Source organism: Phyllobates terribilis, unplaced genomic scaffold, assembly GCF_046119375.1.
Source record: "Phyllobates terribilis strain yellow unplaced genomic scaffold, ASM4611937v1 Scaffold_13__5_contigs__length_258822181, whole genome shotgun sequence".
NCBI lineage: Eukaryota > Metazoa > Chordata > Amphibia > Anura > Dendrobatidae > Phyllobates > Phyllobates terribilis.
In genome coordinates, this window is record NW_027362773.1 from 187,843,316 (window position 1) to 187,871,058 (window position 27,743).

At 48.1% G+C, this 27,743-nt stretch overlaps 1 protein-coding gene across 1 annotated transcript; it reads left to right on the plus strand.

Moving 5' to 3' along the window:
* The first annotated feature begins 12 nt into the window (after positions 1-12).
* PSME3IP1 (proteasome activator subunit 3 interacting protein 1) lies at positions 13-26,179 on the plus strand. Its single transcript, XM_073659112.1, has 7 exons — positions 13-126; positions 13,592-13,724; positions 14,504-14,602; positions 15,509-15,630; positions 16,484-16,620; positions 16,900-16,961; positions 25,781-26,179. The coding sequence occupies exons 2-7, from the start codon at positions 13,601-13,603 to the stop codon at positions 25,993-25,995; spliced, it is 759 nt and encodes a 252-aa protein (XP_073515213.1). The 5' UTR covers positions 13-126; positions 13,592-13,600; the 3' UTR covers positions 25,996-26,179.
* Positions 26,180-27,743: the final 1,564 nt, after the last annotated feature.

Sequence of the window (27,743 nt, forward strand, 5' to 3'; positions counted from 1 at the left end):
CAGGTGACGTCAGGAAAGATGTTATTGGTCGGTGCTATGTAGTAAGGCTGGTGCTGATTGGCTAGAAGCGCTATCGGATATACTGTAGCTTGTACTGGAGAGTGAGCAGTGCAGAGAAAGGCTTCGGTAAGAAAGGGGGTGTCTGCAGGGTGTGGGGGGCTACAGGGGTCACAGCAGGGCTGGGGGGGGGGTGGTTTAGTAGCTATTTGTTGTCTACTGTGCTGTTATGTAACACTGGCTGCTGATGTAGAACTACAAGTCCCAGTATGTCAAGCTTGGAAAAGTTTGTTTAACCCCTTAACGACCGGGCAATTTTCCGTTTTCGTTTTCTCATCTTTTTCTTCGAAGAGCCGTAACTTTTTTTATTATTATTATTTTTCCGTCCAGGGATTGTTTATTTTGTTTTATTTTTTGCTGGGTCAGTTGTAGTTTTGATCTATAGGGTTTCCTGTGCTGGAAAATGGCGGAAAGAAATCCCAAGTGCAGTGAAATGGTGAAAAATAAAAATACACGCAATTCCGCCAATGTGTTTTGGGGGTTTCGTTAAGTGGTTAAACAGCAGTGATCAGAGATGGCTCTGATCACTGCTTATGAAGGCAGAAACCTGCTGTCAAGGGTACACAGGCGGGGGGTCTCGCAGATCCCACCACTGTTAACACTTTGTCACTGTCACTTTGTCATTGACTGATGAGCGATGGACGAGGCTGCGACTGTTTCCACTACTGGGCCGGTTATTGGGGAACTCGTAGTGAGCGTATGGTATATACACCACCGATTGCAACGCCTGGAATATATATATATATATATATATATATATATATATATATATATATATATATATATACACACACACCCCTATATGATTTCTGCCAGCTCCACAATAACAAAAGAACTACTAGCTGCCACCACCAATCATTTATATAGGCCGATTGGACGTCCATTACAGGTAGCGCGTGGCTTCACGGGTGAGGTTTACAGAGCAAGAGGAATGGAGCTATTCAATTTTATATTTAATCCAAAAAGTAGGCAGTGTTTGTAAAAATATACAAAGGGGGCAAAACAATACGATATATACAGTTACATAAAATAAAAAGGAATAACGAAAGAAACTTACTAAATCTGGTCACGGAAATGGCTCAGATTTATGGATGGAAGAACTCCCACGGAATGTGGATCAATCCTACAGTGTATCTTCCTGGCATTGAACAAAGTATTTGCCTTTTATTAACACAAGTTACACCCACATACCTCCCCTCTGGTGACTCATAACAAAGCTAGACTTCAGAGAACTATAGGATGTGTCTTAGCCTTAAAAAAATTGAGATTCCCAACTTTTACGATATCTTCGCCCCTGAAGGTCTCAGGCGGAAGATATTACTGCCATCTTTACTGTCACTATTGTATCTGTTCATAGATATTGTCATCTATCTGGCTAATATCCATTTGGCGGAAGCCCGGCCATTACCCAGAGACGCAAAATAATGCTTTGCATTCGCCTTTTTTATCATGTTTCCGAAAATATGACTTTCCTATATATGTATACACTGCTCAAAAAAATAAAGGGAACACTCAAATAACACATCCTAGATCTGAATGAATGAAATATTCTCATTGAATACTTTGTTCCATACAAAGTTGAATGTGCTGAAAACAAAATCACACAAAAATCATCAATGGAAATCAAATTTATTAACCAATGGAGGCCTGGATTTGGAGTCACCCCCAAAATTAAAGTGGAAAAACACACTACAGGCTGATCCAACTTTGATGTAATGTCCTTAAAACAAGTCAAAATTAGGCTCAGTATTGTGTGTGGCCTCCACGTGCCTGTATGACCTCCCTACAACGCCTGGGCATGCTCCTGATGAGATTGCGGATGGTCTCCTGTGGGATCTCCACCAACTCCTGGACAGTCTGGTGCAACGTGACGTTGGTGGATGGAGCGAGACCTGATGTCCCAGATGTGCTCAATCGGATTCAGGTCTGGGGAACGGGCAGGCCAGTCCATAGCTTCAATGCCTTCATCTTACAGGAACTGCTGACACACTCCAGCCACATGAGGTCTGGCATTGTCCTACATTAGGAGGAACCCAGGGCCAACTGCACCAGCATATGGTCTCACAAGGGGTCTGAGGATCTCATCTCGGTACCTAATGACAGACAGGCTACCTCTGGCGAGCACATGGAGGGCTGTGCGGCCCTCCAAAGAAATGCTACCCCACACCATTACTGACCCACTGCCAAACCAGTCATGCTGAAGGATGTTGCCGGCTGCAGATCGCTCTCCACGGCGTCTCCAGACTCTGTCACGTCTGTCATATGTGCTCAGTGTGAACCTGCTTTCATCCGTGAAGAGCACAGGGCGCCAGTGGCGACTTTGCCAATCCTGTTGTTCTGTGGCAAATGCCAAGCGTCCGCACGGTGTTGGGCTGTGAGCACAACCCCCATCTGTGGACGTCGGGCACTCATACCATCCTCCTGGAGTCGGTTTCTAACCGTTTGTGCAGACACATGCACATTTGTGGCCTGCTGGAGGTCATTTTGCAGGGCTCTGGCAGTGCTCCTCCTGTTCCTTCTTGCACAAAGGCGGAGGTAGCGGTCCTGCTGCTGGGTACGTCTCCTGGTAGGGCCTCCAGCCTCTGGACACTACGCTGACAGATACAGCTGTAACATCCCTGGCGGCGTGCTTGCATGGCTTACCACCTCTCACCATGCAAGACCGCAATCTTACCTATCAGGCCAGGCTGCACACTTTGCTCCAGTACCTGCTGTTTGTATGTCTCTTGTCTGCTGGCTTAGGGCGGCGGCGCTGTTACTTCTTGATTCTTAAAGCTACAGTGTACGCAGTCCTAATGCGTCCCCAGCCTATTGCTGTGAGTCACAGGATACTTAAACCCCCTCCACCCAGTAGGAGGTGCCTCAGCAACACTTTCCATCTGTGTGTTCCTTGCAACTGAGTTGCCAGGTCCTGTCCTGTATCTAGTCTGTTTCTGCCACCCTGGGGGCTGTATACCCAGGCCTGTTACCTGTACCTGTGACTTCTAGTCAGTTTCCGCCACCCTGGGGGCTGAGTTCCCAGGCTCGGTCCTGTATCTTGTTCCTGGTTCAGATCCTGTCTGAACAGTGTCCTAGCCCGTTACCTGTTTGTCTCTATGTCTGTACCTTCCCCTTTTCCTGCAGTATCTGAACCTGCACCTAACTCCAACTTGTTGTCTCTGTACTTCTGTTTGTGAGTTTTGTGTCCACTCGCTACTTCATTGCAAGTACCTTGTGTGTATCTGGTTCTTCTCATTCTGTGTTCCAGCTATCTTCTTGTGTTTTCCAGTCTGTTCCATGTGAACAGAGCCCTGTCCTGTCTACCGCATCTGCGGGTTTTGCTTTGCTCTGCTTGTTAACCGCACCTGCGGTTTTGCTTTGCTCTGCTTGTTTACCGCACCTGCAGTTTTGCTTTGCTCTGCTTGTTCACCGCATCTGCAGTTTTGCTCTGCTTGTTCACCGCATCTGCAGTTTTGCTCTGCTTGTTCACCGCATCTGCAGTTTTGCTCTGCTTGTTCACCGCATCTGCAGTTTTGCTTTGCTCTGCTTGTTCACCGCATCTGCGGTTTTGCTTTGCTCTGCTTGTTCACCGCATCTGAGGTTTTGCTTTGCTCTGCTTGTTCACCGCATCTGCGGTTTTGCTTTGCTCTGCTTGTTCACCGCATCTGCGGGTTTTGCTCTGCTCTGCTTGTTTATCACACCTGCGGTTTTGCTCTGCTCTGCTTGTTTATCACACCTGCGGTTTTGCTCTGTGCTGCTTGTTCACCGCATCTGCGGGTTTTGCTCTGCTCTGCTTGTCTACCGCACCTGCGGCTTTGCTCTGCTCTGCTTGTTCACCGTACCTGCGGGTTTTGCTCTGCTCCGCTTGTCTACCGCACCTGCGGGTTTTGCTCTGCTCCGCTTGTCCACCGCACCTGTGGCTCCATTCCTGTATCCCAGTCTGTACTGGTCCCTATCTTGCCTACGTTCCTACCTGCCTCTGCCCACCTGTCTGCATGCCAGCCGTGCCTGCCTCTGCCCACCTGTCTGCATGCCAGCCGTGCCTGCCAGTGCCCACCTGTCTGCATACCAGCCGTGCCTGCCAGTACCCACCTGTCAATATGCCAGTCTAACCTGCCTGTTCCTGCATTCCCCGGTGTGGGTCAACAGCTGTGACCGGGGTCTGACCTGGAGTAGCACTTGGTCCCTCTGCTCGGTTCCTTCCTGGTTCACGGAGTCGACTGAGCCGCCGTGCGACCGGGTTGATACTTAGTTACGCCCCTCCAGGCACTCCTCGGTTCATGGTCCAGTGGAATCACTAATCACGCTCACGTCAGTCAGTCCGGGCGCGAGCGTAACAACAGCAAACCTTCTTGGCACAGCTCTCTTTGTTGTCCCATCCTGGATGAGCTGCACTACCTGAGCAACTTCTGTGGGTTGTAGAGTCCGTCTCATGCTACCACGAGTGTGAAAGCACAACCAACATTCAAAAGTGACCAAAACATCAGCCAGAAAGCATTGGTACTGAGATGTGGTCTGTGGTCCCCACCTGCAGAACCACTCCTTTATTGAGGGTGTCTTGATAATTGCCAATAATTTCCATCTATTCCATTTGCCCAACAGCATGTGAAATTGATTGTCAATCAGTGTTGCTTCTTAAGTGGACAGTTTGATTTCACAGAAGTTTGATTTACTCGGAGTTATATTCTGTTGTTTAAGTGTTCCCTTTATTTTTTTGAGCAGTGTATATCGACGCAGTTCATAAAACCACACTTCATAATTTGTATTAAAGTAGACAAAGGCATTTTACGTTTTCTGTTCACTGATGCTTTTATCTCTACCGAGACCTCGTAAGTCTGCCCTTCTCTGCATTCTTGTGTGTCCGGCTAAGACTGGCCTCACATCTGATAGCCATTAGGATTTTCCTTAATTACCTGTTTCCAAAGGAGAGGGTCAGCTGCTAAAAGGGACCACGTGAAGGCAACTTGTTAGATTGCAAGCTCTTGGCTAATTGCGAGACTTCTTATAGAGTTAAAATCATATCTCTCACACCAGACATATAAAACAAGTCGGCACCCGCCATGTGTGTCGCTGGCTTGCTCCATACATCAGCATAATAGTATGACCCTAAGAAACTAATGTAGCTGTGAAATATGGAGACCTGTGGGATCGAGCTCATCACATTTAAAGAGTAGCTGTCACATCCAGAAACACTATTTACCTACAGTAACCAATATAGTGACCAATGACTGTTGCAGCCCCTTGCACGGCCCCGATGACTGGAAGTGAGCAGCTACAGGTAGACTAAAGCTTCATTTTCTCCCTATAGCTGTTGCTCTAGTAAGGCAGGAAGATATGATCCAACGCAATTTACCTGCAGATTACCATTATACAGTGGCTTGCAAAAGTATTCACCACCCCCCACGCACACCACCTGCTTTTTACCTGTTTTGTTTCATTACAACCTGTTTAAATATTTTTGTAATCCGACTTGTGTGTGATACATCAGCACTAAGTAGTCTAAGTTGGTGAAGTGAGAAGAATATAGTAATAAATTTAAATTTATGGGATCAAATAACTAAAAATTGGCATGTGTATAACTATTCACCCTCCTAAAGTCAGTACTTTCTAAAGCCTCCTTTTGTAGGAATTACAGCTGCAAGTCACTTTGAATAAGTCTCTATGAGCTTTCCACATCTGGCCATAGCGATTTTTGCCCATTTTTCAACGCAAAACTGCTCCAGCTCCTTCAAGTTAGATGGTTTCCTCTGGTGAACAGCAATCTTCAAGTCTGACCACAGATTCTCAATAGGATTAAGGTCTGTGCTTTGACTAGGCCACTCCAAAACATTTATACGTTTCCTCTTAAACCAATCGAGTGTTGCTATAGCAGTATGCTTTGGGTCATTGTCTTGTTGGAAGGTGAACCTCTGTCCCAGTCTCAAATCACTGACAAACTGAAACATGTTTTGCTCAAGAATATCCCTATATTTCGCACCATCCATCTTCCCCTCGACTCTGATGATTTTTCCTGTCTCTGCTACCGAAAAACATTCCCACAGCATGATGCTGCCACCACCATGTTTCACTTTGGGGATGGTGTTCTTATGGTGATCAGCTGTGTTGGTTTGGCGCCAGACATAGCGTTTACCTTAGTGGCCAAAAAGTTCAATTTTGGTCTCATCTGACCACAGCAGCTTCCTCCATACATTTGGGGACTCTCCATCAAGTCTTTTGGCAAACTCAAAATGAGCCTTACAATTTTTGTGTGGAAGTTTTTTTTTTTTTTTTTTGCCCACTCTTCCATAAAGGCCACCTCTATGGAGTGTAATGTTTATCGTGGTTGTATGGACAGATACTCCAGTCTCTGGGAACTCTGCAGCTCCTTCAGGGTTACCTTTGGTCTCTGTGCTGCCTCTCTGATTAATGGCCCGGGCTGAGAGTTTTGTTGGGCGCCCTCTCTTGGCAGGTTTGTTGTGGTACCATTTTCTTTCCATTTGATGATAATGGATTTGATTGTGCTCCGAGGATCATCAGAGATTGGGAGATTTCTCTACAACCCAACCCTGACTTGTACTTCTCAACAGCTTTGTCCCTGACTTGTTTGGAGATCTCCTCGGTCTTCATGGTGGTGTTTGGAGATCTCCTCGGTCTTCATGGTGTTGTTTGGTTAGTGGTGCCTCTTGTTTAATGGTGTTGCAGCCTCTGTGGCCTTTCAGATAAGGTAAAGTGTATATACTGACAGACATGTGACACTTAAATTGCACACAGGGGGACGTCCTGTCACTAAGCATGGGACTTATGAAGGGAATTGCTTGCATTAGAAATTTTTAGGGGCTTCATCTCAAAAGGTGACTTTAGGACAGTTTTACTCTTCTGGCATTCACAGTCCGCAGTACTCAGTCCAAACTCAGCTGCACGTCTCCTGATCCAAACTCAACAGTTCCATATATACCTATGAGGCCGTGTTCACACGTAGCTTTAATGCTGTTTACTCTGTCGCCTCATTGGGGGACACAGGACCATGGGTGCTATGCTGCTGTCCACTAGGAGGCGACACTATGCATAATCTGAAAAAGATTAACCGTGGCTCCTCCTCTGCAGTATACACCCCTGGACGGCGTCAGCCTTCTTCAGTTTTTGCTTAGTGTCGCATAGGAGGCACACCTAAAACTTTTACTCCGTTTTCATCGACGGGATTACAGATGAAGAAAAGTGGGTCTCTGCGAGACTCCCGGCATGGCTCCTTCCTCGGCCCCTTATTACAGGGTGCACAGCTGAAGTCGAGATGGCTATTCCCCATGTCGCTCCTTCCCCAGCCCCTCGGGTGCTGGTTCGAAGTCGAGACCCCCCTCATTCCCCAATTCCTTTTGGTTTCTGGGTTGAGGTCGAGGTGAGGATATAGCCCCCTGATGGTGACAGCAGCACCTCCCTAATCCCCCTCTGGGGGTATTAGGTTGAAACGCCTCAGGTAGGGCCTGTACAGGCAGCACTCTGCAGCTCCCAGCAGCCAGCACACTGCGCCTGAATCCAGGGATCCCAGCCCTGCTGCGGGCTCCTGTTGGGGCCGGGGGGAGTGCAGGCAGGCATGACAACAGAGGCACAGGCCTCCCTGTGCCCTGTCTCTGCGGCAGCACCAACTCTATGGTGCCTCAGGGGGACTCTTCACAGGGCCCCTCCTTCCGCTTTTACCCCACCGCTATCCTACCTTTAAATCCGGGGGGGTCCGGTTCAGATCCGGCCCCCTCCCGGACTTCCGCGCCGGCCTGGAGCCCCTTTGGGCATCGGGCATCTAATTTAAGCCGCGGCTTCGGCCTAGCCGAAGCCGCCACCTCCTCTCCACCCCCCGGCCCGACCCCTGGATGACAAATATGACACTCTACAGTGTCATAGAGGGGGCGGATCGAGACTGAAAGGGCGCGATTTCACACAGCTCTGCCGCCCTTTTCAGCTCTCCGCCCCCCTTCTTTCTTAACCTTACTCCGGCGGCCATTATCTGCTGCAGGATAAGGGATTAACCCTGCAGCTACCGGTCGGCCACAGACCAGGCCAGCCAGTCTCCGGGGGGGCACAGGACTGTGGATCTTCCGCGCTGGACCCAGGGACACACTGGGGGATAAGATCACAGCTGGAGTTCTTCCTCGGCTGTGAATCCATTATTCCTTATAGGCTCCTCTGCATAGCCACCCCTGTAGGGCCCTCTGCATAGCCACCCCAGTGCACTATACCGGGCTCAAGGTCCAAGAGAACCAGGCAGGACTGCTATTATGCACTCTGTACAGCCTGCAGTAATACTCTCCCCAGTGGCAGCACGTACCCGCACTGCCAGGACTGCACCCAGACTACTGTGCCAGAGCCCCAAGAAGCCCCTGCCAATGCTTCGGTGTCCAATGCCACGCCGTAATGGGTCACTCAGATGTCACAATCTATGATGCAGTCTATAGATAACCTAACCTCTACATTGCTTCAGGCTCTGCAGAGTCATGCCTCGACTATGAACGCTACCCAGCAAAGGGAAAGCTCGACTCAGTGACATGACGACCCAGGCACATCCACGTCTAGGTCAGGACGCAAGCGGACCCACAGGTCATCTTCATCTGCATCATCCCATAGCACATGGTCATCCCCTTCTAGGGAGAGACACCGTAGTTCCAGGTCATCTAGACCGTCCCCTACCAGGGACAGACAATGCAGATCTCCACAGAAATCCCCGACCAGAGAATCACCCAGCAGGAGTCGCCTTAGCAATACACAGGATTCGGAAGGCATTTGTGATTCCGACTCAGACAAGGAAACTGAAGGGTCCCTGATCCCAATCCCCCCTAGCAATACAGCGCTAGTTGAGGACGTAATCTCGTCCATCCATCGGGTGCTGGACATTTGTAATCCGCCCCCGGAGGCACCGCAACACAAGATTTCCTTTGAAGGAGTTCTGAAGCCGCCTAAGGTCTTCTTTGACCACCCAGAGTTTAAGTCGATCCTTAAAAAGCAGTTCTCACAGCCTGAGAAGAAGTTTACCAATCGCAAATATCTGGAGGCGCGGTACCCCTTCCCACAGGAGGTCACCAAGGAATGGACAGATCCACCCGAAGTGGATCCCCCAGTCTCTAGGCTAGCAGCACAGTCACTCCTTTCACTGCCAGATATCTCAACCCTTAGGGACACCGCAGACCGGCAGGTGGAACGCATGGCTCGTTCAATTTTCGAGGCCGCAGGGGCCTCCCTGGCTCCCGCGTTCGCTTCAGTTTGGGCTGCCAAGGCCATCCTGGCTTGGGCCCAAAATTTACAAGCTGGCCTCCCAGTACCTGCTCCTGAGCTGTCGGACCAAGCGGTTCAAATAGCAGTTGTAGCAGATTACATGCTTCATGCAGCTATGGATTCTGTAAGGGGTGCTGCGGGGATAGCATCAAACGCCATCACGATTCGGCGTATCCTCTGGCTGCGGGAATGGAAAGCAGACGCAGCCTCATTGAAGTCCCTCACGCACCTCCCGTACCTCAGTGGTCGACCTTTTTGGTGAACAGTTGGACACGATGATATCCAACGCCACCGGGGGTAAGAGTACCTCTCTCCCCCAATTGAAGCCCAAACGCACTTACAAGAAGCGTAACCAAACTCGATTCCGATCCTTTCGGAACTCTTCGGGCTTGTCCGTCTCGCTTCCAGCACAAAATAGCAACCGCGCCCCACGCAGAGACAACTCGCGGTCGACGCAAAAGTTGGACAAGACGTGGCAGTCAAAAGCAGGCCAGTCAAAGTTCAAAGGAGGAAAATCTCAGCCCCCCCTCCCCCCATGACTCACGGACTCCGGAAGATGCTCCACCTGTAGGTGGCCGTCTTTTGTTCTTTCATCAAGTCTGGCTGCCTATTACCGAAGACAGGTGGGTCAGGGAACTAGTGTCTTCGGTATACAAGATAGAGTTCACTTCCAACCCACAAACAGACTCTTTCTTTTTGTTCCCCCAAAACCGCCAGCCAAGGCTCGTGCCTTCCGCCAAGCGGTCTCCTCGCTTCTTCAAGCAGGAGTCATAGTACCGGTCCCCCGGCCGAGCGCTTCCGAGGGTTCTACTCCAATTTATTCATAGTCCCCAAAAAAGGAGGCGGCATACGGCCCATACTGGACCTAAAACTGCTCAACAAATATGTATGGGTATGTCACTTCCGCATGGAGTCCCTTCGGTCCATCATTGCATCCATGGAGAAGGGAGAATTTCTCGCCTCCATAGACATACAAGACGCATACCTGCATATACCAATTGCACCCGCCCATCAGAGATTTCTCAGGTTCGCAATCGACCAGGACCACTACCAGTTCGTGGCTCTCCCGTTTGGACTCGCCACGGCTCCCAGAGTGTTTACCAAAGTCATGGCAGCCACCATGGACGTCCTGCACTCCAGAGGCATAGTAGTCGTTCCATACCTGGACGATCTCCTTATCAAGGCTCCCACCTTCAAGGACTGCGAGCTCAGCGTCTCAATCACAATCGACACTCTGAGTCGCCTGGGCTGGTTAGTCAACCTACAAAAGTCATCACCAATCCCGAGTCAGTCTCTGACCTTCCTGGGAATGCTATTCAACACCTTCAGGGGTCTAGTGCTCCTTCCCAAGGACAAGGCACTGCCTCTCCGTCTAGGAGTTCGCACCCTCCTCAGCAAATCCCCTCGATCTCTCCAGTTTGCCATGAGAGTCCTTGGCAGGATGGTGGCAGCAATAGAAGCGGTTCCATTTGCCCAGCTTCACCTCAGGCCTCTCCAACTAGCCACCCTCAAGTCATGGGACAGGAACCCTTTTTCTCTCGACAGGGAGTTCCAGCTGACGTCGTCAACCAGGAGGTCCCTGCACTGGTGGCTCAAGCCAACCTCACTAACAAAGGGGAAATCCTTTCTCACGGGTCAAGTGGAAGGTTCTGACCACCGACGCGAGCCTGACAGGTTGGGTGCGGTGCACCTACACCACAGAGCACAGGGCAAGTGGTTCCCAGTTGAAGCGGCCATGCCCATCAACATCTTGGAAATTCGTGCCATCCTCCTGGCATTGAGAGCCTTCCGTCACTTACTGGCAGCCTCTCACAGTCAGACAATGCCACAGCTGTGGCATATGTGAATCACCAAGGGGGGACCCGCAGTGCCCAGGCGATGTGAGAAGTGACACACATTCTCCACTGGGCGGAAGACACAGGTCGGTTCTCTCTGCGGTCCACATTACGGGTGTGGACAACTGGGAAGCAGACTTCCTCAGCCGGCAAGGAATGGACTCGGGAGAGTGGTCTCTCCATCCCGAAGTTTTCGCCAGATCTGCCATCGCTGGGGGACTCCGGACGTGGACCTAATGGCATCCCACTTCAATGCCAAGGTCTCCAACTTCATGGCCAGAACACACGACCCGCGGGCGCTAGGAGCAGACGCCCTGGTTCAGGACTGGACCCAGTTCCAGCTCCTGTACATTTTTCCACCTCTCCCCCCTGATATCCAGAGTGGTGAGGAAGATCAAGTAATGGGGAGTTCCAACCATCCTAATCGCATCGGACTGGCCCAATCGTACATGGTACGCCGACATCGTACAGCTCACAGCAGACGTCCCCTGGCGTCTCCCCGACCGCCCGGATCTTCTGTCACAAGGCCCGTTCTACCACCAGAACTCAGGGGCCCTCAATTTGACGGCGTGGCCATTGAGACCTGGGTTCTAACCTAGTCAGGGTTCTCGCCGGACGTTATTGGAACCATGATCAGGGCACGGAAGCCAACCTTTAAGATTTATTACCGTACCTGGAAAGCCTTTACCTGGTGTGAATCTCGTGGCCAGACCCCATTCCCTTATTCCCTCCCCAGGGTACTTGGGTTTCTCCAATCGGGTCTGGAGGCCAGACTGTCCCTGGCCTCCCTTAAGAGCCAGGTGTCAGCTCACTCAGTGCTTTTTTAGAGGTGCATTGCTAACAAGCCGCAAGTAAGGACATTTCTTCAGGGGGTTTCCCGATTGGTTCCCCCCTATAGACGACCACTAGAAACTTGGGACCTCAACCTGGTGCTGACAGCATTGCAGGAAACACCTTTTGAACCCCTTACGGAAGTCCCACTCCGCCTTCTATCCCAGAAAGTGGTTTTCCTGCTGGCAATCACCTCGCTATGCAGGGTGTCTGAACTGACGGCACTCTCCTTCAGACGACCCTTCCTGGCTTTTTACCAGGACAAGGTAGTTCTCCGTACAGTCCCATCCTTCCTTCCGAAGGTTGTGTCCAACTTCCACCTCAGTGAGGAAATTTCACTGCCATCCCTCTGTCTGGTCCCGGTTCATAGAGTGGAGAAGGCTCTGCATACGCTTGACCTTGTCAGGGCATTGAGTATCTATGTGTCTAGGACTGCCCCCTTCCAGAAGTCTGATTCTCTTTTCTTTCTTCTGGAAGGCGGCCGCAAGGGTTTACCAGCTTCCAAAGCTACCCTTGCCAGGTGGATCAAATCCACCATACAAGAGGCCTACCGCCTCAAAAATTCTCCTCTTCCAGTAGGTATTACGGCACACTCTACACATGCGGTAGGGGCCTCCTGGGCCATTCGGCACCAGGCCTCGGCACAAGTGTGTAAGGCAGCCACCTGGACTAGTCTACACACATTTACCAAACACTACAGGGTTCATGCCCAGTCCTCAGCAGACGCGAACCTGGGTAGACGTGTTCTGCAGGCGGCAGTGCCCCAATTATAGGGGCTTGTCTACACAATATTTGTCCATTGCTTCCCACCCAGGGACTGCTTTGGGACGTCCCATCGTCCTGTGTCCCCCAATGAGGCGACAGAGTAAAGGAGATTTTTGTGTACTCACCGTAAAATCTCTTTCTCTTAGCCTCTAATTGGGGGACACAGCTCCCACCCTGTTGCCCTTTCCGGGCCGTTATGTTGAGTTCTCATATTGTTTTTTTCTTGAGCTCGTACATAGTGGCCTTCTTATAGGCATGGTTATCTTATCCATGTTACGTTCCTCCTAATGCTTTGGCACAAAACTGGAGAAGGCTGACGCCGTCCAGGGGTGTATACTGCAGAGGAAGAGCCACGGTTAATCTTTTTCAGATTATGCATAGTGTCGCCTCCTAGTGGACAGCAGCATTACACCCATGGTCCTGTGTCCCCCAATTAGAGGCTAAGAGAAAGAGATTTTACGGTGAGTACACAAAAATCTCCTTTTTTTGTGCAATAAATTGGCATTTAACATTTCAAGGAAAGTGGATGGGAATTCATGAAAACTCATGTCCTCTGTGCATTTAGGGACGCTGTTGGCATCCATATTACATGATGAGCACTATATGGCGGCATATTTATTCTCTGTGGAAAACATTGTTGGACCCTTTCAATCTGTGTATCGTAGATGTAAAGAAGAGGGGAAAAAAAAACACTTATCCCTCTTATCGGAACTTCAGCTGGTGGATTGGATGCTAGTGCCAATTCTATGAATTGCAATGCCATTTTTAAGTGCAAAATCCCTACATTTCTACACTAAAAAGCATTTAAAAAAACAGCTCTATAAAGTTTGCATAAAAAATGGGAAAGAGCATAAAAAAAAAAAATACCGGTTTATGTTTTTTTGCAGGGGCTCAGAATGGACGGACATGAAGGGGAGCTGGTTATGAACAAAAGGTTTGTGACAGAATCCGAAATAGAGGAAAGACGGAAGAAAAGGCAGGAAGAATGGGAAAAAGTGCGGAAGGCGGAAGACCCAGAAGGTACCGGAAGAATAACTGATTCTTGCTTTATATGGGGATGAAAATAAATGTACATTTTTATAATGAGAAATTAAAAAGAAAAAACCCTCCCCCCCCCCCATTTGTTAGCTAGCATGCCCATTGCTTACACAGAGCTAGTAAAATCAATAGTCGACCATGACATCTATGTATCTTGATGAGAGAACCTCTGTGTTCAGCTTTGCTGTATGGTGTCCTAAGTATGGTGCTGCAGTTAGGAGATAGCACTGTAAAAAGGGCTGATCCTGGTGATATCTGTTCATCAGAATTCTGCCAGCGCTATAGGTACTGGAACTTCCATCCCCTTATTTCAGAGCATACATTACACGCAGCACTGTCCAATGAGCTGCATGAGCCTGCCTCTGTTTTGCTTGTGTGAAACTTGACAGGCAGGAGGGGAGAGCAAGGCTGGAGGGGAGAGCAAGGCAGGAGACCAAGGCACGAGGGGAGGGCAAGGCAGGAGAGACAGAGATCCAACCCCACTCTCAATCCGTCTTTGCTGCTAGAGACGAATTCCACTTCACAACAGGCAGTGAACAAGAAGTTAGTCAGAATTGAGAAACCTAGTGTACAGATCTGTCGGGATTTTTCAGGGTTAAAGATACCATCATTTTTAGACATAGTGATTTGCGGATGATCTATGTATATTATCAGAGAATATTTAATATACTTTTTTTTTTTACATTTGTCTGTATATATAATTTTGTATGTGACTTACACTGACTTCTTTTTTTTTTTTTTTTTTTAATTATTGATACCAGAGTGCCCAGAGGAAGTTTATGACCCACGGTCTTTATATGAAAAACTACAGGAACAGAAAGAAAAGAAACAACAAGAATTTGAGGAAAAGTTAAAATTCAGTAAGAATCTTTTCCATCTCCTGCTCTTCTTGTACATAGACCTGTCTGGTTACAGTAGGACTGTCAAGTTGGTGATGGAGCTGCAGCTCAGCACGTGGACCGCTTTTAGTTTTAGCAAGTGGTCGGGACCTCCGCCCATCAAACTTTAAAAACTATCCAGCATTCTTAAGAGAGAGATGTGAGACAATATTGTAAATATTAAAGGGAATCTGTCACCCCCCTGGGACCTATCAGACCGCTAATATTGGCATACAGGTGATAGAAATGTGAATCTATACTTACCTGTATGGCCCATATTAGCGGTCTGGTTGCTGTGTAATAGCAGAAATAATTTAATTAAAAAAGCTAAGCTCCGTGTCCCTCGAATGCCAAGAAATCCCCACCTACTAGCCCTATTTCCATACTCACCCCACCTCCCCTGCACAGGGTCCTGTGACGTGCAGTTCCCGGCCGAATCCCACGCCTGCACTGTTTCCTCTGTATGGACGGCGCTCTTCTCCCTGCCGTCAGTGTAGTGTTGTGCAGCAGGGAACTTTAGCGCAGGCCCTGGGAAGGCAGTGACTCACGGTACCTGTGCACAAGTTCCCTGCTGCACAGTACTACGAGTGTGTGTGTATGTATATATATATATATATATATATATATATATATATATATATATATATATATATATATATATATATATATATATATATATATATATATATATATATATATATATATATATATATATATATATATATATATATACTCCTCTTCCAGATCAAAGCACTCTGTATTGCCTCCCCCATGGTCAGCTAAATCTGGCAGGCGGCGTGGAAAAAAATGGAATTTATTTTTCCATATAAAATAAAGGACAACCCTTTAAAACAATTCTTAGCTTGTCCTTGTATTGTTTTTTTGTAGAAAATATGGTCCGAGGTTTGGAAGAAGATGAATCAAACTTTCTTAGCGAAGTTTCGAGGAAACAGGAGTTGCTGGAGAAGCAAAGGAGAGATGAAGAACGAAAAGAATTAATGGAGTTTAGAATATCCTTTCAGAAATGAACTGTTGAGAAAGTGACATTCGCTTGAATGGGAGATAAACAGCCGCACTAGACAGCGGCCAATAAGCAATGTACGGGGTCACTGTAATCCGCCCTGTACATAGCTCATATCATGCCAATGTCGATGCGGTATGTAGCTGGCTGTGTGAGCGGGGTGTAGCTGGCTGTGTGAGCGGGGTGTAGCTGGCTGTGTGAGCGGGGTGTAGCTGGCTGTGTGAGCGGGGTGTAGCTGGCTGTGTGAGCGGGGTGTAGCTGGCTGTGTGAGCGGAGTGTAGCTGGCTGTGTGAGCGGAGTGTAGCTGGCTGTGTGAGCGGAGTGTAGCTGGCTGTGTGAGCGGAGTGTAGCTGGCTGTGTGAGCGGGGTGTAGCTGGCTGTGTGAGCGGGGTGTAGCTGGCTGTGTGAGCGGGGTGTAGCTGGCTGTGTGAGCGGAGTGTAGCTGGCTGTGTGAGCGGGGTGTAGCTGGCTGTGTGAGCGGAGTGTAGCTGGCTGTGTGAGCGGAGTGTAGCTGGCTGTGTGAGCGGAGTGTAGCTGGCTGTGTGAGCGGGGTGTAGCTGGCTGTGTGAGCGGGGTGTAGCCGACTATCAACCCTTTTAAGATATGCAGCATTTGTCTGGCTTAAAGCAGCATTCATGTTTGGCAGCTTTGAAGTGGTTGAGATGAGAAATGAACATGTCTAGATGCCTAATGAAATACACCATGTATATATCTTTATTCTGCCACAAGCAACTTTTTTTGCTGATTTCTAAATTCAGGCATCTTAAGACCTTCCCTCTATTGTTTCTTAAATAATGGCTCCACTTTTAAAAGCTATTATATTCTTAATTGTCTTGGCCCACAATGCACGGACTATAGCCAGCACATCCACAGAAAATAAGAAGAGGGAGACCGAGAAGAAGCCGCTGTCAAAACCCCCCGAAAACAAGAATAAATTTTCTCAGTCAAAGTTGCTGGCAGGGGCCGTTCGTCATAGAAGGTTAGCCTGAACTGATCAGTGATTTTATTTGTTTTGTTTTTTTATTCCCATAAAATCAGGGGATAACTTCTTGATCACTGGGCTCCCACCGAGCCTGAGACCGGGGCTTGGGCAGTCTTATAGAGATTGAATGTAGTGGAGGTGCACACTATTAAGAACCCCTTTTTTGGGGATCTGTTCGGATCATCGACAATCAGGATGATATCCCCCTATCCAAACCCTTTTAAGTGTTTTTGTTTTTTTATTTGCTCATATTTACGTGTAATATCTATTTTTCAGTAATTCTGAAGGCTCCAGTGCAAAGAAATTAAAAGTTGAGCAGGAACATGAAAAGTTAAAAGGTATGTATTATTAATCTGATGTTTAGTAGTCCACATACAGTAGTGTTCAAAATACAGTGGGTACGGAAAGTATTCAGACCCCTTTAAATTTTTCATTTTGTTTCACTGCAGCCATTTGGTAAATTCTAAAAAGTTCTTTTTTTCTCATTAAAGTACACTCTGCACCCCATCTTGACTGAAAAAAAAACAGCAATGTAGAAATTTTTGCAAATTTATTAAAAAAGACAAACTGAAATATCACATGGTCATAAGTATTCAGACCCTTTGCTCAGACACTCATATTTAAGTCACATTCTGTCCATTTCCTTGTGATCCTCCTTGAGATGGTTCTACTCCTTCATTGGAGTCCAGCTGTGTTTAATTAAACTGATAGGACTTGATTTGGAAAGGCACACACCTGTCTATATAAGACCTCACAGCTCACAGTGCATATCAGACCAAATGCGAATCATGAGCTTAAAGGAACTGCCCAAGGAGCTCAGAGACAGAATTGTGGCAAGGTACAGATCTGGCCAAGGTTACAAAAGAATTTCTGCATTACTCAAGGTTCCTAAGAGCACAGTGGCCTCCACAATCCTTAAATGGAAGAAGTTTGGGACCACCAGAAGTCTTCCTAGACCTGGCCATCCAGCCAAACTGAGCAATCGTGGGAGAAGAGCCTTGGTGAGAGAGGTAAAGAATAACCTCAAGATCACTGTGGCTGAGCTCCAGAGATGCAGTAGGGAGATGGAAGAAAGTTCCACAAAGTCAACTATCACTGCAGCCCTCCACCAGTCGGACCTTTATGGCAGAGTGGCCCGATGGAAGCCTCTCCTCAGTGCAAGACATATGAAAGCCCGCATAGAGTTTGCTCAAAAACACATGAAGGACTCCCAGAAATAAGCTTCTCTGGTCTGATGAGACGAAGATAGAACTTTTTGGTGATAATTCTAAGCGGTATGTGTGGAGAAAACCAGGCACTGCTCATCACCTGCCCAATACAATCCCAACAGTGAAACATGGTGGTGCCAGCATCATGCTATGGGGGTGTTTTTCAGCTGCAGGGACAGGACGACTGGTTGCAATTGAAGGAAACATGAATGCGGCCAAGTACAGAGATATCCCGGATGAAAAACTCTTCCAGAGTGCTCTGGACCTCAGACTTGGCCGAAGGTTCACCTTCCAACAAGACAATGACCCTAAGCACACAGCTAAAATAACAAAGGAGTGGCTTCAGAACAACTCTGTGACCATTCTTAACTGGCCCAGCCAGAGCCCTGACCTAAACCCAATTGAGTATCTCTGGAGAGACCTGAAAATGGCTGTCCACCAACGTTCACCATCCAACCTGACGGAACTGGAGAAGATCTGCAAGGAAGAATGGCAGAGGATCCCCAAATCCAGGTGTGAGAAACTTGTATCATTCCCAAGAAGACTCATGGATGTGCTAGCTTAAAAGGGGGCTTCTACTCAATACTGAGCAAAGGGTCTGAATACTTATGACCATGTGATATTTCAATTTTTCTTTTTTAATAAATTTGCAAAAATTTCCTCATTTCTGTTTTTTTCAGTCAAGATGGGGTGCAGAGTGTACTTTAATGAGAAAAAAAATGAACTTTTTAGAATTTACCAAATGGCTGCAATGGAACAAAGTGTGAAAAATGTAAATGGGTCTGAATAATTTCCGTAATAGCAGTCTAATATGACTAATCACATTAATCACTGTTTTTGGTATAAATAATTTTCCCACATGTCAAACAATTTACCAGTTGGTGCAGTAAATTGTAAGAAAACCACCAGACTCTGCATTCATGATCTGCAGGTTTTGAGTCTGTGTATTTGAATAATTAATTGTAAGGTGTGTGTTCAAAATAATAGCAGTGTGGGGTTCAATTAGTGAGGTCAATCATTCTGTAATTAAACAGATGTGAATCAGGTGGCCCTTATATAATTGTGAAGCCAGCACATGTTGTACATGCATTTCTCCTTGAAAGCCTGAGAAATATGGGTTGTTCGAGACATTTTAACCAAAGAACGCTGTTCTTCTGAACAAAGTTGATTGGAGAGGGTAAAACGCATAAAGACGTGTAGACAATGATAGGCTGTTCAGCTAAAATGATCTCCAATGCTTTAAAATGGAAAGCAAAACCAGAGCGACTACCATTCGAATGGATGGAAGAATAGCCAGAATGGCAAAGACTCAGCCAGTGATCAGCTCCAAGTTACCTGTGAGAACTGTGACAGAAGATGCCTGTGTGAAGCTAATCTCTTAGCAAGAAGTCCCCGCAAAGTCCCACTGTTAAAAAAATTAAAAAAAAACATGCACTGAAGTGGATACAATTCACCAAAGAACACATCAACTGGCCCAAAGAGAAATGGAGAAACATTTTGTGGACTGATGAAAGTAAAAGAGGGATTTTTGGTACTCACCATAAAATCTTTCTTGGAGCCTTCATTGGGGGACACCGACCATGGGTGTATGCTGATGTCGCTAGGAGGTTGACACTAGGCAAAAAAAGAAAATAGCTCCTCCTCTGTAGTATACACGCGCCTACAGGCATTAAGCTCATCAGTTAGTGAGTAAAGCAGTAGGAGAAACCATAACGTAAACAAATATACAATGCCCAATGGGACACCTCAGAGAAAAACAAACTGGATGCCCAACGGGGCCAACTAGAGGAACACATGCCCAAACTCAGGGAGGATGCTGTGTCCCCCAATGAAGGCTCCAAGAAAGAGATTTTACGGTGAGTACCAAAAATCCCTCTTTCTTTATCACTTCATTGGGGGACACAGGACCATGGGACGTCCTAAAGCAGTCCCTAGGGTGAGAGAACCAAGATAGCCACAAACTAAGTCGGACTGCGGGCAACTGCAGCCTGCAGAACCTTCCGTCCAAGACTGCCATCAGCCGAGGAGTAAATGTGGACCCTGTAAAACCTTGAAAAGGTATGTAGAGAAGACCAGGTTGCGGCCTTATAGATTTGTGAAGCCGAAGCCTGATGGCGAATCGCCTAAGAGGCCCCCACTTCCCGGGTGGAGTGAGCCCTTACCCCCGGAGGGGGAGGTTTGCCTGAAACGCGATATGCCTCCAAAATGGTTGAACGTATCCAACGGATGATGGTTGATTTGGAAGCCAGAAGACCCTTGCGACGCCCCTCAGGAATGACAAAGAGGGCGTCCGAACGCAGAAAGGAAGCCGTTCTAGAAAGGTACACGCGTAGAGCTCTGACCCGATCCAGTTTATGCAGAGATTTTTCCAATGGATGCCGCGGAGCTGGGCAGAAAGAAGGCAAAACAATGTCCTCATTGATGTGGAAGGAGGAAACTACCTTCGGCAGAAAGGAAGGGCCCGGCCTGAGCACTACTTTTGTCTTGATGAAAGACCAGAAAGGGCGACCGACATGAGAGGGCTGCGAGCTCCGCAACCCTCCTAATTGAGGTAACAACCACCAGAAAGGCCACTTTCCAGGAGAGAAGAGAGGCTGAGATGTCCTGAATGGGTTCGAACGGAGGCTGTTGGAGGACGGTTAGGACCATATTAAGGTCCCATGGATCCACTGGAATTACTAGCGCGTCTTGAGCAATCGCTAGAGGATGGTGGGACCGGGCTACAAAGGATGGCACTTTGTGGTTTAACCGAGACGCCATGAGGTCGACGTCCGGCGTGCCCCACCGTAAGCAAATTTCCTGAAACACCTCGGGATGGAGAGACCATTCTCCTGAGGCAAGGCCCTGCCGACTGAGGAAGTCGGCCGCCCAATTGTCAACCCCCGGAATGTGGACTGCTGAAATTGCCTGAACCGTCTTTTCAGCCCAAACAAGAACTCTTGCCACTTCTTTGAAGACGGACTTGCTGAGCGTTCTTCCTTGATGGTTTAAATACGCCACAGCCATGGCATTGTCCGATTGTACGCGAACTGGGAACCCTGCTAAAAGATCCTGCCAGTGACGTAACGCCAGGTAAATTGCCCTTATCTCCAAGATATTGATCGGTAGGGAGACCTTGTGGGGAGTCCACCGACCCTATAACGTGTGGTGAAGAAAGACTGCCCCCCCAGCCGATGAGGCTGGCATCGGTCGTGACCACCTGCCAGTGAAGCGGTAGGAACGATCTCCCGAGTCTGAAGGAAGAGAGGCGAGTCCACCATGTCAATGACCTTCTCACTTGACGAGGTAACGTGATACGTCGATCCAGAGACGATGGGTTCTTTTCCCATGCTGACAGAAGGGCTAGTTGAAGAGGCCGGGTATGGAATTGGGCAAACGGTACTGCTTCCATAGCAGCCACCATCTTCCCCAGGACACTCATGCATAACCGAAGGGAGTGTGGACTTGGGTTGGAGAGAAAGTGGATCCCCAGGCGGAGAGAGTTTATCTTTCCCCTTGGAAGAAGGACCCGGGCAAGGGTTGTGTCGAACGTTGAGATGGGACCAAAGAGGATTTGTTTGTGTTGATCAGTCAGCCTAACCGACAGAGCGTGTTTAAGGTGAGCTGGAGGCTGTGGAGACAATCCTTGAACGTGGGGCCTTTGATCAACAGGTCGTCGAGGTAGGGGATAACTACAATACCTCTGGCTCTTAGAATGGCCATGACCGTTGCCATTACCTTCGTGAAAACCCTTGGGGCGGAGGCAAGCCCGAAGGGGAGGGAAGTGAAGTGGTAATGTGCGTTCTGGAAGGCAAAACTAAGGAACTTCTGATGTGATGCGCAGATCGGGATGTGGAGATACGCGTCCTGAATATCCACTGAACATAGATATTCCTCGGCTTCCATAGAGCCGATTACCGACCTGAGGGACTCCATTCTGAAGTGACTGATGCGTACTCGTCGGTTTAGCTGTTTGAGGTCCAGGATCGGATGCAATGAGCCGTCCTTTTTTGGAACAACGAAGAGATTGGAGTAAAAACCGGAAAACCTTTCCTGAAAGGGGACGGGTACTATGACTCCCGAGCGCCGAAAAGAGGCAATGGCCTGAAGGAAGCCTGGAAGCAGAGAAGGTGGTTGCGGGGGACGAGATCTGAGAAATTGTGTTCCTGGCATGGTGTTGAATTCGATTTTGTAGCCGGAGGTCACAATCTTCTTGACCCAGGCGTCTTCTATCGCCGAGACCGAAGCGTCTTGGAACAGAAGTAAACGGCCGGCCACCCTGGGAGAGGTCCCAGGTGGGGGTGACCCGTCATGCTGTAGAAAATCTATTGAATCGTGATCTGGATCCCAAGGGCTTGGTGGAGCGACCCTTTGCATGCCTGTTGCAGGTGAGCCTAAAGGATGGCTTAAGTCTGGCCCTCTGTGTTGTGGTACGGTCCTGTTGAGAGGAGTAACCCGGTTGGGTAAACTGACGAAAGGACCGGAACTGAAGGGAACGTCTTCTAGGAAAGGGATGTTTGGGCTGGGGAAGGGAGGTGCTCTTGCCCCCTGTGGCATCTGAAATGATTTGGTCTAACCTAGACCCAAACAGTCTGGAGCCTTGAAAAGGGAGATTAGTTAGATTTTTTGGAGGCCGGGTCGGCGTTCCAAGCCTTCAGCCAAAGAATTCTACTTATCGCAATAATATTGCTTGAGACGCGGGCTGAGCAGGCCGCGGCGTCGAGGCATGCCGTGAGCTGATATATCCCTGCATGGGCGATCTGATCCGCTAGATCAGCCAGATCATCTGGGGAAGCCGCCGTTAAGATGCCCTGCCTAAGCTGCTTGGCCCATGCGGACACTGATTTTGATACCCAAGTTGATGCAAAGGAAGGACAAAGGGAGGCGCCAGCAGCCTCGAAGGCTGACTTAGACAAAGCCTCCACCTGTCTATCCGTAGTGTCCTTGAGGGAGGAGCCGTCTGTGAGAGACAGGAGGATCCACTGCTGGGGACTCCGACCATTTGGCAACAAGGTCATGGTTAAACGGATATAGCATGTCTAGCTGTTTCTTTCCTGAGAAACGCTTTTCTGGATGCTCCCACTGTTTTTGAAAGATACTTGTCAAGTTCTGCATGGTTAGAAAAGGTGCGTGTTAGGCTTTTAATTTTCTTGAAAGAGATGGAGAGGGCCTGAGACGGGGCCTCGTCCTCCTTAACGTGGAGAGTCTGGTTGACGGCCGAAATAAGGCTGTCAACCATGTCCTGGATTTTGGAATATTGGTCCGTGTCGGATCCCGAATCAGAATCTGACGCAGTATCAGATCCCAGGGTGACCTCTGGTACAGGAGAGCTGGATGAGGAGCTTGCGTGAGTTCGTTTCTGAGAATGTACTCTGTCTGCCCTTGTGAGGAGGGGGCAGGGGTGCCTGCGAATCGTCCGTGGGAACGTTCGGAGCACTGGTGGCCGTGGATAACATAGGCTAGCGTTCTAGGACCTGAACCAGAGATTGGGATACTTTGGTGAGGTCAGAGACAGATTGGGACATAGCAACAGCCCACTCCGGAGGAGAGGGCGTTCCTTCCTCCTGGGCGGTGGGGGGTTCTTGGGGTGCCAGCATGGTGGGAGGTTTGCAGGACGAGCAGAAAGCCGTTGTCCGACCTTCGGGCCACTTAGTTCTGCAAAGTGCACAGGCGTAGTATGTGACTGTGTGGGAGGGATGGGCAGAGAACTCCCTGGGTCTGGGCATATGTGCCTGACAGGGATACTGTAGAGGTGGGAGCCTGAGGGTAGGAAATGTGTGTGTGTGTGGGTGTGGGTGTGGGTGCGGGGCAGAGCCTACCTGGTACTGGTGTAGCCGCAGTCCTGAGACCCCTGTCCTGTGTCCCCTGTCCAAGATCTGGAGCTGGGGCTGTGGCGAGCTGTTATCAAAAACAGTGATGCCAGCTTAGAAGGGCGGAGCCAAATCAGAGCGCACTGCCCTGAGTGACAAGGGGTGCCAAGGCTTTGATATGCAGAAGGAAGGAGGGGGTGGGCTAAAGGACCCGCCGCTGACAGGTCCACGGAAGGGCTGGGGGCGTGACCAACTCATCATTATGATCATCACCATTAATAGGGCGATTGTTGGAGGGGGGGTAAGAGGAACGCCCCCCCCCCCCCGAGACGGGCAGCTTTGCCGCGCATCGTGGGCAAAAAGAAGGAGGGGAGGCTGTCGGGGACGCCATGCTGCTGGGGATGCGAAGAAAGAGTAGAGGGGCGTGGCTTGGGTAGTGCTGTAAGTAAGCGCTGTGTATTATAAGCGCTCGCCGCTGATGTGAAGTGGAGGCTGCAGCAGGCGTGTGGCAGGGAGCGCTGAGGAATCTACAGCCCCTTTGGGGGAGGGGGGAGGCGAGGCCTATACTATTGTAAGCGAAGCCATGTCAGGGCTCTGAGGGGCCTGCTGATGCCACAGGAGGGGGAGGTTGTACCTTTTCTAAGGTCCCGACACCTCCTCTTCTTCTTCCCTTTGAGAATGGTCCCAGGAGGTCCTCCGAGGATAAGGGGGGATCCTGGCTCTTCCTCCTTCCTGCACTGTCCGGTCCTGGACAGTGCAGGAGACTGTCGACCCCAGAATCTGGGGGAAGGTCACCCGCAGGGACCACCGTCTCCCTCCCAGACCGCTCCGATGAGGGGGCTGGGGTGGGGAACAGGCAAGGACTGGCCACCGGGAATCACCCTGAGACACTTATAAGTGACAGGGGATAAGTCCTGCCCAGCGGGTCCGAGAGTGGGCGATGTGGAGAATGCACACTGCTCTCTCGGTCGCTTGTGTAAAGGGGGTAACAGGGGATGCAGTGTTCCCTGTTAACCCTGAAGAGCTGTATCTGAAAAAGAAAGTAGAAAGATTAATAAAACACAACAAGATTGGATCTGATAGGATCCAGGTCTACCTCCTACAGACACTAAGCTTAAACTGATGAGCTTAATGCCTGTAGGCGGGTGTATACTACAGAGGAGGAGCTATTTTCTTTTTTTGCCTAGTGTCAACCTCCTAGCGACAGCAGCATACACCCATGGTCCTGTGTCCCCCAATGAAGCGATAAAGAAATTGTTCTTTTTGGGTCCAAGGGCTGCAGACAATTCGTCAGACGACCCCAAAACTCTGCATTCACGCCACAGTACAGTCTGAAGACAGTGAAGCATGGTGGTGCAAGCATCATGATATGGGCATATTTATCTTACTATGGTGCCGGACCTATTTACCACATACCAGGGATCATGGACCAGTTTGCATATATTAAAATACTTGCAGAGGTCATGTTACTTTATGCTGAAGAGGATATGCCCTTGAAATGGGTGCTTCAAGAAGACAACGACCCTAAACACACCAGTAAATGAGCAAAATCTTGGTTCCATTCCAGCAAAATTGAGGTTATGGAGTGGCCACCCCAATCCCCGGACCTTAATCCGATAGAACACTTGTGGGGTGACATCAAAAATGCTGTTTCTGAGGCAAAGCCAACAAATGCCAAAAATTGTGGGATGTAGTCAAAGCCTCCTGGGCTGGAATAACAGGTGCCAGAAGATGGTTGACTCTATGCAACATAGATGTGAAGCAGTTCTAAAAAACTGTGGGTATACAACTAAATATTAGGTTAGTGATTCACAGGAATGCTAAATCCTAAAAAAAAAGAAGAGAACATATTGTGAGTTTGTAAAGACAAATGCAGACACTGCTATTTTATAGAACAGCCCAATGTTCATTTTTTGTTATTTTCCGTAAAGTAGGTAATAATTTTATACATTTCTCTTCATGTTTTGAATTAGAAAACAGTGTGTAATGTTCCCAATGCCTGGAAATAAAAACTAGTGTAAAGATTGTGTGCTTAACTCATGTTTTTGAACACACTGCTATTATTTTGAACACTGCTGTATAAGTGGGTCCTTGTATATTTATTAGGTGTCGGCTACATTTCAGATCTTTCATACATACTACGGTGTTTTGTGTTTTCAGAGAGCCACTCCAGCTCTGTTGACAGCTCCTCAACCACCGTTGCCCGAGTCCATTGCCCTCCGGCCTCCATCTGTATTGGAATCTTACCCGGCCTTGGCGCCTATTCAGGAAGCAGCGATTCAGAGTCAAGCTCGGACAGCGAAGCCACAATAAATAACATGGGGAAGATTGTCTCCTCCGTATTTCGCTCAGGCACGTTCCTTGATGCACCTTAAAGGAATAATTGCTCTCGGTAATCCCAGCAGCGGTGCCATCTGCTCACATGTAGAACATGGACACAGTCTCTGCATATAAACTGCGGAGTGCCCAGACATTACACCCACTTACTACCCATGAGAATATCTTTCTTTTGTGCAGTGCGTTTTTAAGCTTAAGAGCTTATTAAAGCAATTAAACTTAGAGATGTGTGCTCGTGTCATCTCAGCTGCAAATATGGGGCATCTATTCTACAACCGCTCCTTCAGTCACTACATGCATCTGGTAATGATGAGATTCTTCTCCATGGTATTACCCATTATATATATTTGTATATTTGTGGTGCAATACATATACAGTGCCTTGAAAAAGTATTCATGCCTCATGGGTCGTTGTCCTGCTGAAAGATGAACCTGTGCCCCTGTCTCAAGACTTTTTCAGCCTCTAACAGGTTTTCCTCCAGGATTGCCCTGTATTTAGCTTCATCCATCTTCCCATCAACTCTGACCAGCTTCACTGTCCCTGCTGAAGAAAAGCCTCCCCACACAGCATGATGCTGCCACCACCATGTTTGATGGTGGGGATGGTGTTTTCAGGGTGATGTGCAGTGTTAGTTTTCCACCACACATAGCGTTTTGCATTTCGCAAGTTCTCCTTTTGGTCTGATCTGACCAGAGCACCTTCTTCCACATGCTCAATGTGTCCACTACTTTTTGCAAACTACAAATAGGTCTTCTTATGGCTTGCTTTCAAAAATGACTTTCTTCTTGCCACTGTTCCATAAAGACCAGATTTGTGGATTATACCACTAATAGTTGTTCTGTGGACAGATTCTCCCACCTGAGCTTGGATCTCTGCAGCTCCTCCAGAGTGACCATGGGCCTCTTGGCTGCTTCTATAATTAGTACTCTCCTTTCTTTGGGGGTCAGGTTAAGTGGACAGAAAAGTCTTGGTAGGTTTACAGTTATGCCATGCTCTTTCCATTTTTTGGATGATGGATTGAACAGTGCTCCACGAGATGTTCAGAGCTTGGGTTATTTTTTTATAACCTAACCCTGATTTACTCTTCTCCACAACTTTATCCCTGACCTGTCTGGTGGGCTCCTTTTTAGTTTTCATGATGCTGTTTGATCCCTAATGTTCTCAAACAAACCTCTGAGGCCTTCACAGAACAGCTGTAGTTATACTGAGAAGAAATTACACAGAGGTGGACTCAATTTACCAATTATGTGACTTGTGGAAGCAATTGGTCACTTAGGATTTTAGACAGGGGACTTGATACAAATGCACGTGACTATTTTCCAATTTATATTTTTAAAATAATTAGTAAACCTTGTATCATTTCCTTTACACTTCACAAATACTTGCTACTTTTGTGTTGGTATATCACATAAAATTCATTTTAGTTTGTGGGTGTAACATGAAAAATGTGGAAAAGTTTGCAGGGTATGAATACTTTTCTCAAAGCACTGTATATCTGAGATATAGAGGGATCTTGAAATAAAGTAGGTCCAGTATCTATCCATTGAATGATGGATATAAGGTGACTGATTTTGTCCTGCTCTGTTACCTGCAGATCTGATCATGGGAATTTACAAACTTTAAGGTGAGTTTACACTAAACCTGCGGCATTAAACGACTGCCAATCAAAAGTCATTTAATATACTGTTTTCACAGGCAGACTCCACGCATACAGAACAATCAATAATAGATCGCTCTGTGTACTTAGATGGTTATTGTTCTTGGGCTTGTTTATATTTCACCTGAT

Excerpts from the sequence above, each read along its gene's own strand:
- PSME3IP1 (XM_073659112.1), top strand. The coding sequence starts at position 13,601 with ATGGACGGACATGAAGGGGAGCTGGTTATGAACAAAAGGTTTGTGACA. Across the intron at positions 15,631-16,483 it reads AAGAATTAATGGAGTTTAGA|AATGCACGGACTATAGCCAG; the intron begins ATATCCTTTCAG and ends GTCTTGGCCCAC. Across the intron at positions 16,621-16,899 it reads GGGGCCGTTCGTCATAGAAG|TAATTCTGAAGGCTCCAGTG; the intron begins GTTAGCCTGAAC and ends TCTATTTTTCAG.